Source organism: Oncorhynchus masou, chromosome 27 (genome assembly GCF_036934945.1).
Source record: "Oncorhynchus masou masou isolate Uvic2021 chromosome 27, UVic_Omas_1.1, whole genome shotgun sequence".
NCBI classification, from domain to species: Eukaryota; Metazoa; Chordata; class Actinopteri; order Salmoniformes; family Salmonidae; genus Oncorhynchus; species Oncorhynchus masou.
Genome location: NC_088238.1, coordinates 19,830,091 through 19,843,838, shown reverse-complemented (window position 1 = coordinate 19,843,838; position 13,748 = coordinate 19,830,091). Strand labels below are relative to the sequence as shown.

Sequence of the window (13,748 nt, the reverse complement as noted above, 5' to 3'; positions counted from 1 at the left end):
CCCCTTTTATGTGGGTATTTTTTTGCAGTGGTGTAAAGTACTTAAGTAAAAAATACTTTAAAGTATTACTTAAATCGTTTTTTTATATATGTACTTTACTATTTATATTTTTGACAACTTTTACTTTACTACTTAAGAAAACGGTGTACTCTTTACTCCATACATTTTCACTGACACCCAAAAGTACTCGTTACATTTTCAATGCTAAGCAGCACAGGAAAATGGTCCAATTCACACACTTATCAAGAGAACATCCCTTGTCATCCCCATTGCCTCTGATCTGACAGACTCACTAAACACAAATGCTTTATTTTTTAAAGATGTCTGAGTGTTGGAGTGTGCCCCTGGCTATCCATAAATAAATCAAAACAAGAGAATTGTGCCTAATGGTTGGCTTGAGATAAGGAATAAGAAATTATTCATACTTTTACTTTTAACATATTTCAGCAATTATATTTACTTTTGTGTTCCTTTGCATGAATGAAGTGCGCTCATAACTGTGCTCTTCATTTTCTGTAAGTATATTTAAAACCAAATCCCTTTAGACTTTTACTCAAGTAGTATTTTACTGGGTGACTTTCACTTTTACTTGAGTCATTTTCTATTAAGGCATCTTTACTTTTAATCAAGTTTGATATTTGAGTACTTTTTCCACCACTGATGTTGTGTTCCTTTGCATGAATGAAGTGAGCTCATAACTGTGCTTCTACTCTATTTGAGATTTTCCTGTGTCATCATTTTTTCGCATTAATACCAATTAGCTTTTACAAACTTGAAATATCACCGTTTTTCATGTTTCCTCAAACGGTCTATTGGGGAACGTTGCCTAGGCCTACTCATCGTATAGCGGGCAGCATGTAATATTTTCAGGCGTCAGCGGTTGACGTGGCTGGCTGACGCAAATTCCAAGGTTTGTTTAAGAGGTCGATTTCTTTACGGGATATGTAGACTTGTTTCTATCCTTGGGCAAGTAGAATGCTTGTAAGGTTTATTTAATTATCTGAAATACCTAAATATTCTAAATTATATTCACATTTGAACGAATACATTTAACTTGAATTTGGATGGAGTTTCTTGCCCTTGTCTGCTGCGAAACTTCTAGAGCTGTGGGCCATTGTCGCTTGCAGTCGCATCTGCTACTTTGAATCAATTCCTTTTCAAGTAGGCAAAAGGAAGCTGCAAGCCGAAACTTTGTTGCAGGCTACAAAAATGCCAAGTAATGAAGTGAAGCAAAGGAAGAAGACCACGGCTCAGAAACTAAATGACGAACCGGTGGAAACTTCAGAGTACACTTCCGAAGAAGCTAAATCTACCGAAGGAAATAACTTGGCTGAACGTAAAAGCTCCTCGCCGTCCTCCCTGGATGTGAAAACGATAACTTGTCTACTGTCACTGATAGTTTGCATAGTGCTTACATGGTAAGTAAAAGTAAGCCTATTCATTTGCATAAGGCAAATATTTACTTATAAAGGCCCGTGTGCTTATGGATAATTCCTATTTACTTTCATCTCGGCCAAACAAGAGGAAATTAATAATTTTATGTTTGAGTTGGCCTATTCATGACTTTATTTTCCCCCATACATTACAGGTTTGTATTGCAGCAGAATGCAAGATTCTTCGATGTGGAAGAAAAGTACAAACTACTGTCTGGGAAGACTGCAAGTCTCCTTGAAATGGAGAAGGAAGTCATCAAGGTGTCCAAGAAGGTATGTTTTGTTTCTGTCTACCCATCTCTCTCCCGTGAAGAACAGGACACAAAAACATTATGCAGAGAAGTCTATGCTTTGTTATGTGTTTATGTCATTGTGTGGATTGGTACTGTCATTGTCTTGCTTGTCACAATGTAGGCCCCTCCCCCTTATTATTTAGCCCCTGCAGACATGTCTGCATTATTCATGTATTTATTGCTGCAGTTATTCTTGCATCTTGGATTGTATAGCCGATTTGTACTTGTATGATTGTATTGAGTGTGAGAGAGAGTACTGATGTGAGAGAGAGTACTGATGTGAGAGAGAGTACTGAGGATCCCAGAGCCCCCAGAAACAGCGATCCCTGTTTTGTGTTGCGGCTGCAGCTCGCCGCCTCCGAGGACGACCTGCAGGGGGCTCACTCCACCTTCTCGCTGGCGACGCGCCTCGAATGTGACCTCTCCTTGCTCCATGCCGTCGTCATGGCAATGCAGGACGACGAGAACTCCGCCTCTCGCGATCTCCAGACAGTCAACGCCCGCTTCTTCAACGTGACTGAGACGTGGCAGACGGGCCTGGCCTTGGTGACCTCTGACCTGGCCTCTCTGAAGACAGTCACGTGAGGCGCACGCTGGAGCCACGGACCGGGTGAACGAGGCCGTGCAGAGGGCCCGGGCGCTGGATGAGAGGCTGGAGGACAGCACCCGGCGGAACACACGCGCCATGGGCCACACCGAGGACGAGGATGCCAAGCGGACCCAGGACCAGCTGGACTGGAACACCAAGCAGCTCCACAAACTGGAGGACCAAGTCCGGAGCCTGCTCCGAGTAGATACCGAGTTAGTCGCCCAGCTAGAGGAGCACATCCCCCGGGCCCAGCAGTTCGAGGCTCACCTCCTGTGAGCTGTGGAGGAGGCAGTGCGATCCATTCTGAGGCTGGGGGGGGGGGACCTGGGAGTGGCAGAGTGAAGGCTGGAGGAGCTCACCCTTCAGGTGTTTGGGACAGAGGACAGCAGGTGTTTGGGACAGAGGACAGCATGCTTAAAGCCCTGACGGAGATCCTGGACATCAAGCAGGCTCTGGACGCCCTCCAGGCCCACAACAGCATCCTCAAGATGAGGAATGAGTTGGCCGTTGTCAAGGAGACGCTGGGACAGCTCAGCAGGGGGGAGGAACAACAAGACAACCAGGATAATTCTGGGACGCCAGAGAGGGAGGGGTGAAAGGTCAAGGACCCAGAGCAGGGTGAACCACCCTAGCCGGTGCATAATGAAGCCGGTGCATAATGATGACCTCCGTGTGTAAACCATGGGAAGGAGTGGTCCTGTCATTCCATTTGTTTTAAAACTGCTGTTAAATCCTCACATAGTTAAACCATTGCTACGTTGTGTGATTTGTGCATTTTAACTTGCTATTGCTAAAGTTTAGCGATACATTTCATCAATAGGTTTTAAGTTCTTGTCTCACAAACATGCTACTATCTCATATGAGAACCAATCAATGTTATCTGCACTGGCTGCTGAAAGTCAGCTGCTGAATGTGGCGTTTGCACCCAAACTCTGCTCCTGTAATCTGTAAAGGATATTATTGTTGCCTGAAAGGAGAACAATTGTGACCGGTACTCCAACATACTCAAATGTTGAGTTTGTATACATTTTTTAATACACATTTTATATTCGAATGAGTTTGACAGTTATGCCAGTATTGCATTTCTAATAAATGCGCCTTATTAGTGTTTCTCTGAATCTTTTACATTTTCAAATTTGGTTAAATCTATTGTAAAAAAAGTCTTCTCTCTCCTATCTTGCATATCTAGTAAATTAAAACCTGTCTCAAATATCTTAGTGTTACCCATGTATGTGCTCTATTTATTTGTACCAAACATAAACTTTCTGTGTAACTTATGGACTGTCTGCCTGCATGTTTTTCAATGAATCCTATCTACCGGTCTATGACTGCATGGTCTAGCTGCTCAGTCTTTTCCTATGTAAAGCTCTTTTCTAAAATGGCCGCCCTGTTCTGTCTGTCCGCCTGTTTCGTGGCGTAGTGCGAGGGTGTCCAGAGCCTGTTGGAGCATCTAGAGAGGCAGCCTGGTGGTCTCCTGCCCCACTTGGAGGCCCTGGAGCGGGATGTAAGCCGGCTGAAGGACTGGGCGTCCGGCCTAACGGAGAAACGCGGCCTTCTCCAGGACAGCGTGGCAGCACTGACCGAGGCTGTGGGACAAATCGAGGGACGGACCTCTGCCATCACTAAGGATGTCAACACTAAGGTTTGGCAGCAGCCTATGCTTTACTGTGCTTTCTTTTAAAAGAAATGATTTAAGCCATCTAGATGCCCTAACTACTTTGGTAATAACTCAGGCAATTACACAGGAACTGCAGATAAGATTCCTGAAACAATCACTGTATTGTAATAAGCTGGAAATAGTATGTTTTAAAGTAGTTACATGTAATAATACCAAGAACTTTATATTCCAAGTACGTAAAGGTTGAAGTCTCTCAAAACTAGAGGCAACTTGTTGAACAGAACTGTGGCATTAGAATAGAAAGACAGTTAATGTAAGGCTTTGCCCATGAATCATCTTCTTCCTCTCCTCTTCCTCCATCTCCTAGGTGGCGTCGGTGCGGACAGACGTGCGTCGGATGGATGGGCTCCAGTCGGAGGTGGAGTCTCTCCTGGAGAAGGTACGGGAGCTGGAGGAGCGGGCCGCCCAGGCCGAACGCAGTATGGTCAAACGTATCGGCGACCTGCTGGCCGGCAGCATCGACCGCATCCAGGGCCTCAAGGGTGCCACGGAGCGCAACGCCCAAGCCCTGGAGCAGCTCAAACGCCGCCTACCTGAACTGTTCGCCAACGACCGGCAGATCTCGGAGCGCCTGAGGGAGCTGGAAAGCAGCCGCGCCCGATTGGTCCGCACGGTGACCTTCGCCAGCGACCTCAAGCCCAAGGTGGCGGCCATCAAGCGTGACTTCGGGGCGCTGGCTCCGCAAGTGGATGAGCTGACCCTGAGGATCGGCCGTCTGGCCGAGGATCTGACCAAGAGGGAGGAGGACATTGCAGAGCTACGGCAGACATTCGCTAACCTCAGCGCTGTGGAGGAGGACCTAGGAGTTGTGACACAGCAGTTGAGTCAGATAGTTGAGCCTGAGACGCCCATAGTGGGAGGAGAGATGCTTTTGCAGAAAGTCAACATGATTGAAGCCCTCCCTCAGACACTGGAAGGAGAGCTGTGAATGAGTGCTTTTCTATATGCTATAGATCTACAGAGTAAATGGCAAACTTTCAGCTTGTCACCAATCATTCCCTTACAATAAATTGCAAATTTTTGAGAATCTGAAATCAGAGTTTGCTGACCTTTCTGTACACCCATGGTCGACCCCACCTAGCCCTTGCAACAGGTACTTCTGGATCTCCCCCTCCCCCAGAGATCTTGATTAATGTAAGCAATATGGTGGAACCCACAGAAGAACAGGTTACTCCCTCTATAATGTACATATCTGTATACTTTCCATTTACTGTATACCTATACAGATCTTTAGGGGGTTGAGAGGTAAGTCCTAGGGGTTAGGTTGAGACTAACTGGGCCTTTTGTCTAGAATGCTGACTGACGTATGTTGCTTTACAAATTGTATCCTTGAATGAACCTGTCCTATGAGTAAGTTGGCATTTATTGCGACGAATCTTGTCCTAAGGCAGAGCTGAGCAATTTCCACTAGAAAGGCCAGTGGCAAAGTCAAATTCTCTATATAGCGTCAAAATTCAGTAAAACAAAAATGTGCTTGTTGGAATTAATTTAAGTTTAGGGTTAGGGATAAGGTTAGTAGTGTGGTTTAGGTTAGGGATAAAGTTAGCAGTGTGGTTTAGGTTAGGTTTAAAATCAGATTTTATGGCTGTGCCAGCTAGTGACAACCCTGCAGAGCTGCCTCAAGTACGAGTCATCCCAATAAATGCCAACCTGTGTCCCAGGAGACTGGATTGTTATTTTTTGAGAAAAATGGCATCAATCATGGCGAATGAGAGGTCTTGCTGGTCCACAGTTTTGGAATGTGAGCAGTCTCTTGAACAGTTTCCCCCTTATCTGTTGTCAGTCTGGACAGTGGGCGGGTTGTAACAACACTGCTTGACCCCTGTGTGACCTGCACACGGGTATGTATTCTCAGGCTAAGGGGCCTGTTCAGGAGGGATGTTATGCTACAATATGATTCTGTTCTGTCCAATAAGGAATGATGTCAGCGCTATACATTCTACCTGCAATGTTCTCAATAGTTCACAGTGCTGAATACATGCCCTGGGGTTTCACATGGCTAGCTAGTCCTGCTAGTTTTTACATCTCTCTGCCATGAATCGAAATGAGTCTGTGGTTTAAAGGTATAGGGACCTAAATTAGAATACTGAATGCTGCAGCCCGCAAGGCAATGTAGCTTTGCCTGTGTTTACACCAGGGTGTGCAATCTGTCACCAGGAGTTTATTCAATGGGGCTGACTGCAGAGCAATGCAGGTAGAAATGTGTGACAGAGCTGTGATTCATGTCAGAGAGTTGTTTCTGTTCTGTGTTTAACATTTTCATCTGCAACATTGCTGACTTTGCAGTCCTCTGGAAAAAAAACCTTGGGCTTATTCAGTGGGTTGCCGTATGTTCTGATAGAAATATGTTGTGTAGAACAGACATGACGATCTTGTGGGATAGGGTAGCATGCCAATCTATTGATTGCTTTTCTAGGGCTACTCCGCTGAGTAAGCCTCCAGGTGTTTTACAGGAAATGTATGTCTGAAGGAGGAAGTATGTATCGGAGCTGAACAATGAGCTGACGACCTCACAGCCAATCACCAAAGGCCAATCACAACTTGTTTAACATGCACATTGGCATGTCATCTCTAAAGGTAGAGTTGAACCTACACATACCTGGAATTGCTCAACGACAACCAGACATTAGGGCGCAGATTGCAGCTGGTCTTTGGGTAAAGAGTGTGGACACCATACCACTGTTTTAACTAGAGCTAATTCCATGTACAGATCACACCACATGTATTTACTGTCTCCATTCCTTGAAACTGTCACAACCCCATTGTAGTGGTGTTAGGACACTGCAGAGATCGTGTTTTAAAGCCTTGGATATATTGTTCTTCGTGTGAGAGGGATGTGCTTAATAAATTGTCAATTTGAAGTTTGTGTGAACTCTGTATTCCATATACATGTTTATGCATTTCCTTGTTCATGTTGAGGAAATTGCACCTGTTGAATGGAAGGTTTGTGTGTGTGTGTGTGTGTGAGGGCTCAAATCAGGTTAGAAGTGGCCTATCAGGAAATGATTGAATTAGCCTCAAGCAATCTCCTTCCCTCTTCAGATGAAAAGCAATTACTTTCAATAAATTCTCACTTGACTGTCCCAGCAGTGTTTCCTAATTAAATATTCCAATAAGCATCACAGACTAAGTCCACTTATATAGTCAGTCTGAAGCGCCAGGTTATATGTCAAATGGCATCCCATTCCCTATATACGGTGAGCTCCATTAGTATTGGGACAGTGGCATTGTTGTTGTTTTGGCTCTGTACCCCTGCACTTTGGATTTGAAATGGTATAAGGTGCAGACTGTCAGCTTTAATTTGAGGGCATTTTCATAAAAATTGGGTGAACCGTTTAGACATTACAACACTTTTTGTTCATATATACACCCCCCCCCCCCATTTTAGGGGACCAAAAGTATTGGGACAAATTCACTTATGTGTATTCAAGTAGTCAAAAGTTTAGTATTTGATCCCATATTCATAGCACACATTGACTACATCAATTATGTGACTACATATTTGTTGGATGCATTTGCTGTTTGTTTTGGTTGTCAGATTATTTTGTCCACAATAAACATGAATGGATGCTACCATGATTACGGATAGTCCTGAATGAATCGTGAATAATGATGAGTGAGAAAGAGGCACAAATATCATACTCCCCAAACATCCCCACCTCTCACCATTACAATAACGGTACTATGTCAAGCAGTGCTGTAATTTCCAAACTGTTCACTCAATATGGGTGAAAATACCCTCATATTAATGCTGACAGTCTGCACTTTAACCTCAGTCATTATATCATTTAAAATCCAAAGTGCAGGAGTTTAGAGCCAAAACAACAAAAAGAGTCAATGTCCCAAAACTTTTGGAGCTCACTGTAGTACACTACTTTTACCAGAGCCATATGGTCCCTGGTCAAAAGTAGTGCACTATATAGGGAATAGAGAGCCATTTGGAGCACAGGCCTAGTGAGCCTTTAAATGAACTGGGAGTGCTTTAACCTTGTAGCCTGTATCCTATGAAGGATTTTCTATGATCTTTATCCAATGATCTTCTCGAAACAGACCGACCCACTCTCACCTTTCACCTCAGTACTCACCTCCAGTGAGATTGATGAAGTGTGGTGGTGTGCAAAATGGCTACCTTGCATCTGTCACGGAGAAGGTTGGAGTGAGTTAGCAACATACAATGTACGATGAAGATTTTATAATATACATGTAAATCAATTCAAAGCCTTGTCTACACAAAAATGTGGTGGCCCAATTTAATTTTTGTAACAAAACACTAATCAGTAAACCATAACACGCTCCTGAACAAGAGCTTATATTGCAAGTTGGGTTTGTGAAACCACCCGTAACATAATCTGACTAAATGAAAAACTCAAATGAGAAAAAATTCAAATAAACAAACAAAAAACTACAGTGCAGTGTTGTATTAAAATTCACAGCAGTCCACGTTCCCCATTTCTCATTGACCCAACCCAGTCTACCCCTCCTGAACACTACCCCCTCCTCTTTCTTCTCTTCTTCCTACGCTCCCCTTACACCTTCTTGCTCTTCGGCTGAGGCTTTGGTCAAGGCCTCCAATGAGCTAATGGTCTTCTGTAGTGACCCCTGTAAGGCTTCAATGGCCTTCTCATGGCTCTCCAGCTTTGCAGCTTTCCCCACCAGGCCATCCACGGTGCTCTTCAGCTTCTCCAGCTCTGGTGGGGGGTGGCTGGTTGACTTGGACACTTCCAGCTTCTGCTCCAGCCCCTCTATCTGCTGGCCCAGGCTAGAGTCCCTGGAAGCCAGATTGGTCTGAGCGCCACTCAGTGCAACCACGTTGGACTGGAGCTCCCCTAGGCTGCCCTTCAGCTCCTCTAGCTCTCCCTGTAGAGTGGCCCGGGCCTTCTCGGCTGCCGTGCCCTGAGCGGCGAGCGTGCTCTCATGGGAATCGTACTTGGCAAGAAGAACCTCAAACTTGGAAGTCAGGTCTGTTAGCGACGCGGCCAGGGAGTCTCCGCCCTCCTCCGACACTTTTAGTCTGACCTCCAGACCGTCGGACCTCTGCTCAGCCCTGGCCGATTCCCCCCACAGTTCCTTCTCCAGACTGTGTAGAGCTTCGGTGGCCAGCTCCAGGCTGCTCTGCAGGCTCTGGTCCTGATCTGTCAACGCCTGGATGCCTGCCTCTGCCCCCGAAACCTGCTGCCGCAGGCTCCCCACCGTCTCCTGCACCAGCAACCTCACCACCTCCACTTCCTGCGACATCGAGGCTATTTCCTGGTTACGGGTCTGGAGCTCCACCCCCACCGCGGTGATCTGCTCCCTCAGCGAATAGGCAGACTCATCGGTGGCCTGCTTCGTGGTGCTGAGCCCGGCGACGGTGTCGACAATGGCGGACAGTTCCTGCCTGATCAGCTCCGGGTCCTCCATGTCATCCAGACGGGCTTTGAGGTCAGCCAGCTGACTTTGAGTCTCACCCTGGGCCTCGGTGAACTCAGTCACGCTGGCCGTGATGGAGGCACTCAACTCAGCCAGGCGCTCCTCCACCGTCTTCTCCAGGGAAGAGAAGTCCCGCTCTCTGGCCTCCTTCACCTCCTTGATGCCTTCTGACAGGTCAACCAGCAGTTCGTTTTGGAGCCTCTGAAGAGCCTCCTCCACCCGCCGTGTCTCCACCTCACTCTTCCTCACCGCTCGGCTCCCCACCTCCTGCTCTGCCCTCATGATGCCCAGTGCCGACTCCAACCCGTCTACAGCGCCCCTCACATTGTCCACCTACACAACCACAGGGGGGGGGGGGGGGGGGTCACATCCATACTATAAATACAGTATGTATGCATAACTAATATAATAGCCACATTATCTAACACTATTACTACTATTAAATTGTATAACACAGGTTTAAAGCTGTACATCTGTATAGTCACACCTGTGTACTGGATGTACTGGAAACACAGGTACGATACATTCCAAGAAAGTTGGAAGAGGGTGGAAGAGCCTATCCCTGACCAGTCATTTGCCTGACAAAATAGTTTTTTGCCTTGGTAGTTATTGAAATAGACTTTATAGCTTGCAGTGAAAGACACAGTTAATCCCATACTGTAGCTTTATACAACAATAGTTGACACAGCCTCACATAGGAAGTTTACATATATGAGACTGCAATGCATGTTTCAGGATTTACTTGTTGAATGTGTGTTCTTAGAAAATGTTTTTCCCTGAGGGGTTTCTTTACCACGTACACCTAGTTACAGTAACTTATGAGTAGGTTACTTTGCTTTATTACATAACTCAGCTATTTCTCAGCCTGTGGGACAGATCTATATATGCAGCTTTAATCAACAACTGTTAGCTTCCAGTTCAAACTGGTCTGGGAGATCTCAATTTATGCATGACAAGTTAAGTGAAGTTACATGAAGGCTTGAAAAGAAGTGAATGGATGAAGGAAGGAATAGCCGATTTACCGAATTAATTAATGCAGTAACATAGCTAGCTGGATAAAAATGGAAGATCATTTATAGGATGCAATGTGCATACATTATATCAATGTATTCCTCAATTCTATAGAAATATAACATCCCTTTTTATTTTAAAGAACGCAGTATTTCCATTAACCTGGATTAGTTTTTGTTGCAATGTCAGTACTCTCTCTCTAGGAAAGAATAGCATAGATTGACTCTGTACTTTTCTTGTGCCAGCTCATCGAGCTTTTGGAGGAGGGGGAGATGGCCCTCTTCTAGCCATTTCTTCTCTGTAGTCTATATGTTCATCCTATCTAGTTTTGGTGTGCGGTCTTCAACAGCCTGCCTTATCTCGTGACCTTGTCATTAAATGGCTCGTGGTTAGTCCTAAATCGATTGAATTGCTTACCTGTTGAAGAACATTCTCTACTTTGTGCGCAACCTCTGCATTTTCCCGCACGGTCTCTTCATGTCTGCTGCTGATTTGATGGACTTCTTTCAACACTTGTTGTAGATAAATGGCAGCAAAGCCCGCAGCGGCTACTAATGCGATATAACATAAAGCAGCTAGAACTTTGACCCAACTCCCCGACCCCGAGATTGAGGGGCTACCATTACTACTAGGTTTCGGACTTTTCTTCGCCACGTCATCTTGCGTGGGTGAAGCAGTCTTTTCGCTTAAATTGTTCTTGTTTCTGTGTCTCGCAGTCATGTCTGATGTGGCTTTCTACCAGGGGTCCAAGGAAGGGTGAGGCTGGTCTCTACAGATGCTGTGTACTGTCTTCACTGTACATTTAGCGTATCAGTGAGCGCGGTGTGGCTTTCCTAGAACTCCGTTCGCGTCGAGGTATGCAAAACAAGGGGCGTCTCTCTTGTTGTGGGACCTGACTTTCTGACTGCAAAATTGGTGGCTGTACTTGCCTTATGTCTCCAATGCCTATGGAATTATGTAATCAAGACTTCAGAAACACAGTAACTACTTCTGATAAAGTTGAGGAAATAACTAGGCCTATTTATTTGGAATAATAGAATTAGGCCCATTGATGTTTCATGTCTTTCAAACCCTGTTTACATAAGCCAAAATCCTATTATAGGATAGCCTAAACATGTCTAGAAAAATAACGATCTCAGAAATCAACTGATGTAATTTGTTTCAATACTGTACCAACAGTAAAGAGGAGGGGTTGTTGGGTAGTTTTTTCCCTCTCATTTGCTCCTCCCTTCATACGTGGCAACTAGAGTAGCCTTATTGTGTATGCCTCGACATCCTTTCCTAGAGTTCCCTCAAGCCAAGGCATGTTGCTATTCCAGATCAGGAAGTGTTTCGAACAACTATTCGTGTAAAAAAATAAACAAGTTTTCCATTAACAATGCATGTTAACAAATAGGCCTATGTTCAATTTCTTCCATTGTGCCGAAGTCATTAGGCTATTGGCATACTATTACCTAATCAGCGTAACCTAATCGCTAGCCAATGCTATGTAGCTATGTTCCCTCCAAATCATGATGGGATTGCTGTCACCGATTGCAAACTGAAAACCTATAGAGTTGGACATTTTAATAGTTTCAATAACATGTAGCTAGCACTGCAATAAAAATTTAAAAACAAATGCATATTTTACACAATGTGGATAACAAAACGCTCTGTTTTCTATTCATCTGACACAAAATAATTGTTTTCAAGTGTGTTTTTAAAGGTTTGATAAAAGTTGCAGGATGATTTAGTTATCTGATGTTTGTACACTCCAATCACTTTGGCCGTTGAAATCACCTGATGGAGCTCTGATAAATGCAGAAAATCAGCAATCACATAGATGTTATTTTTGAGAAGCATATTTGAATCTTAGTTCGGACATATAAAGTTTGTATGTGAAAAATACTTCTAAGACGCATACATTCAGTTGTTCCGAACTCACTTCACTCACGCCATAGAGAGAGCCTTGCTCGGCTGGTGCTAGCACATTTAATTTAGACTATGCCATCATTGTAGTATAATCATTGTGCAATGTTTTAGCTTAAACTTGGTGTGTGATCTGTTGTGTTAGATAGCAGATGTACGCGGGGGCGAAGGACACTGCGTACCGTTCATTGTGTATTAGTTTCGACCTAAAATGAATTGTCAGTGGTTTGGACGCTATCCTCTCTGTGGTAAACAGAAAAAAAGCTTCTGCTTAATGTGTCAGACCAGGAAGGGATGGTCCTGGCATTGGAGAGGGGTCTGAGAGGTGATGGGCTTGATAGATGACAGCTGACACTGGACCCCTCTCCCTGCCTTTGTCCACCAGAGGTCACTGAATGACAGTCTTTCGAGAGGAGACTGGAACTGGACTCACAGGTAGACCGTAGCCGAAAAAAATCGCAGCAGCCCCACCGCCAAATATCTCCACGTGCGGATGTAGTCTGCCACAGTAAAAACAGACAATTACGGTTTCACTTCTAAAATAAAACAATACATGGGACAATGCTGACGTAATGCTGAGTCATCCATGCTCCGCCCGCAAGTCTTGTATCTTTGACTTTGGTCGCCGCCCGCCCATCAGACGTGACAGCACAGGCCGTGTTTTCAGGTGCTGTTGCAGTGAAGATGGACTCTAAGCACTAGTTGTAATGGCTTATTTGCCTTCTGAAGCAAGCTAGCTGTGTCTCGGAGGTTTGTTTTTCCCTGTCAAATCTCCGCGGGAAGGGAGCGAGAACTGGGCTAGTCTCACAAAGACCACAAAAAATGCACCCTGACTCGGAATTGAGAATTTGAACTGCATCGCTGGGATAAATAATTTATGTGGTAATGGCTGGGCTGATCAAGAAACAGATCCTCAAACATCTCTCCAGGTCAGTGTCAATCGATATGAATCAGGCGGAGAGACAAAATACAATTAACTCACAAAGGGGTTTCATTTGGGAACCAAGCTAGCTCGTTAGCAGCGCTGTACCTTAGCGTGCGTGAGGCCACTGACGGGGCACTCACTATGCTTGCACAGCTGAACTTGGTTGGCGTAGCTAGCTAGCCAGTTACGAGCAAGTTTGCTTGTTGTTGGTTGTCAAAAACAAACCGGTATCTGTCGTGTTTAGTTAGCTAGCTAACTGGCTTGTTTGATAACTGGTTATGGTTAACCTTGCGTATTGTTGTTAACGCAACTAATCTTCCTAGCCTAGGCTACACCAGTACGTTAATAATAGCTGGCTAAGCTATGTCCCGTTAATCATTGTTTAGCCAGATAAAGCACATTTTCTATTTGCTAGGTTACATTAGTCATTGATTGTCATTAGCCACCCAGCTAGCCAGTTAGCCAAGTAAACGACACTGGTTAGCTAACTAGCAGCATATGC

At 44.8% G+C, this 13,748-nt stretch overlaps 3 protein-coding genes and 1 pseudogene across 4 annotated transcripts in view; 3 read left to right on the top strand and 1 right to left on the bottom strand.

The window, feature by feature from the left end:
• The first annotated feature begins 881 nt into the window (after window positions 1-881).
• LOC135515721 (inhibitor of nuclear factor kappa-B kinase-interacting protein-like) lies at window positions 882-6,276 on the top strand. Of its 2 annotated transcripts, XR_010451845.1 has the most exons (5): window positions 882-1,418; window positions 1,589-1,706; window positions 3,736-3,957; window positions 4,301-5,522; window positions 5,553-6,276. XR_010451845.1 is itself a non-coding variant. In XM_064939414.1 (4 exons), exons 1-4 carry the CDS (start codon window positions 1,210-1,212, stop codon window positions 4,919-4,921), a joined length of 1,170 nt encoding a protein of 389 aa, XP_064795486.1. In that variant the 5' UTR covers window positions 882-1,209; the 3' UTR covers window positions 4,922-6,276. The 2 variants fall into 2 exon arrangements, 1 of the variants encoding a protein (XP_064795486.1); XM_064939414.1 differs by having other exon boundaries at window positions 4,301-6,276.
• LOC135516548 (inhibitor of nuclear factor kappa-B kinase-interacting protein-like) lies at window positions 1,955-3,425 on the top strand (annotated as a pseudogene).
• Window positions 6,277-8,229: 1,953 nt separating the features above from the next.
• Window positions 8,230-11,323, bottom strand: LOC135515720 (cytoskeleton-associated protein 4-like). Its single transcript, XM_064939412.1, has 2 exons — window positions 10,831-11,323; window positions 8,230-9,735 (listed from the first exon to the last, which is right to left on the bottom strand). The coding sequence occupies exons 1-2, from the start codon at window positions 11,131-11,133 to the stop codon at window positions 8,509-8,511; spliced, it is 1,530 nt and encodes a 509-aa protein (XP_064795484.1). The 5' UTR covers window positions 11,134-11,323; the 3' UTR covers window positions 8,230-8,508.
• A 1,483-nt stretch (window positions 11,324-12,806) lies between these two features.
• Window positions 12,807-13,748, top strand: part of LOC135515719 (bridge-like lipid transfer protein family member 3B) — a 61,236-nt gene continuing 60,294 nt past the window's right edge. The window contains 1 exon segment of the mRNA XM_064939411.1: window positions 12,807-13,250. Within this exon segment, the coding sequence (XP_064795483.1) occupies window positions 13,207-13,250 (44 nt within the window). The 5' untranslated portion in view covers window positions 12,807-13,206.

What these genes read in the sequence shown, in the direction of transcription:
- LOC135515721 (XM_064939414.1), top strand. Translation starts at nt 1,210, where the DNA reads ATGCCAAGTAATGAAGTGAAGCAAAGGAAGAAGACCACGGCTCAGAAA. An exon ending in GTTTGCATAGTGCTTACATG is followed by an intron (nt 1,419 to 1,588) that starts GTAAGTAAAAGT and finishes CATACATTACAG; the next exon opens with GTTTGTATTGCAGCAGAATG. An exon ending in CTAAGGATGTCAACACTAAG is followed by an intron (nt 3,958 to 4,300) that starts GTTTGGCAGCAG and finishes TCCATCTCCTAG; the next exon opens with GTGGCGTCGGTGCGGACAGA.
- LOC135515720 (XM_064939412.1), bottom strand. Translation starts at nt 11,133, where the DNA reads ATGACTGCGAGACACAGAAACAAGAACAATTTAAGCGAAAAGACTGCT. An exon ending in TAGAGAATGTTCTTCAACAG is followed by an intron (nt 9,736 to 10,830) that starts GTAAGCAATTCA and finishes GTGGTTGTGTAG; the next exon opens with GTGGACAATGTGAGGGGCGC.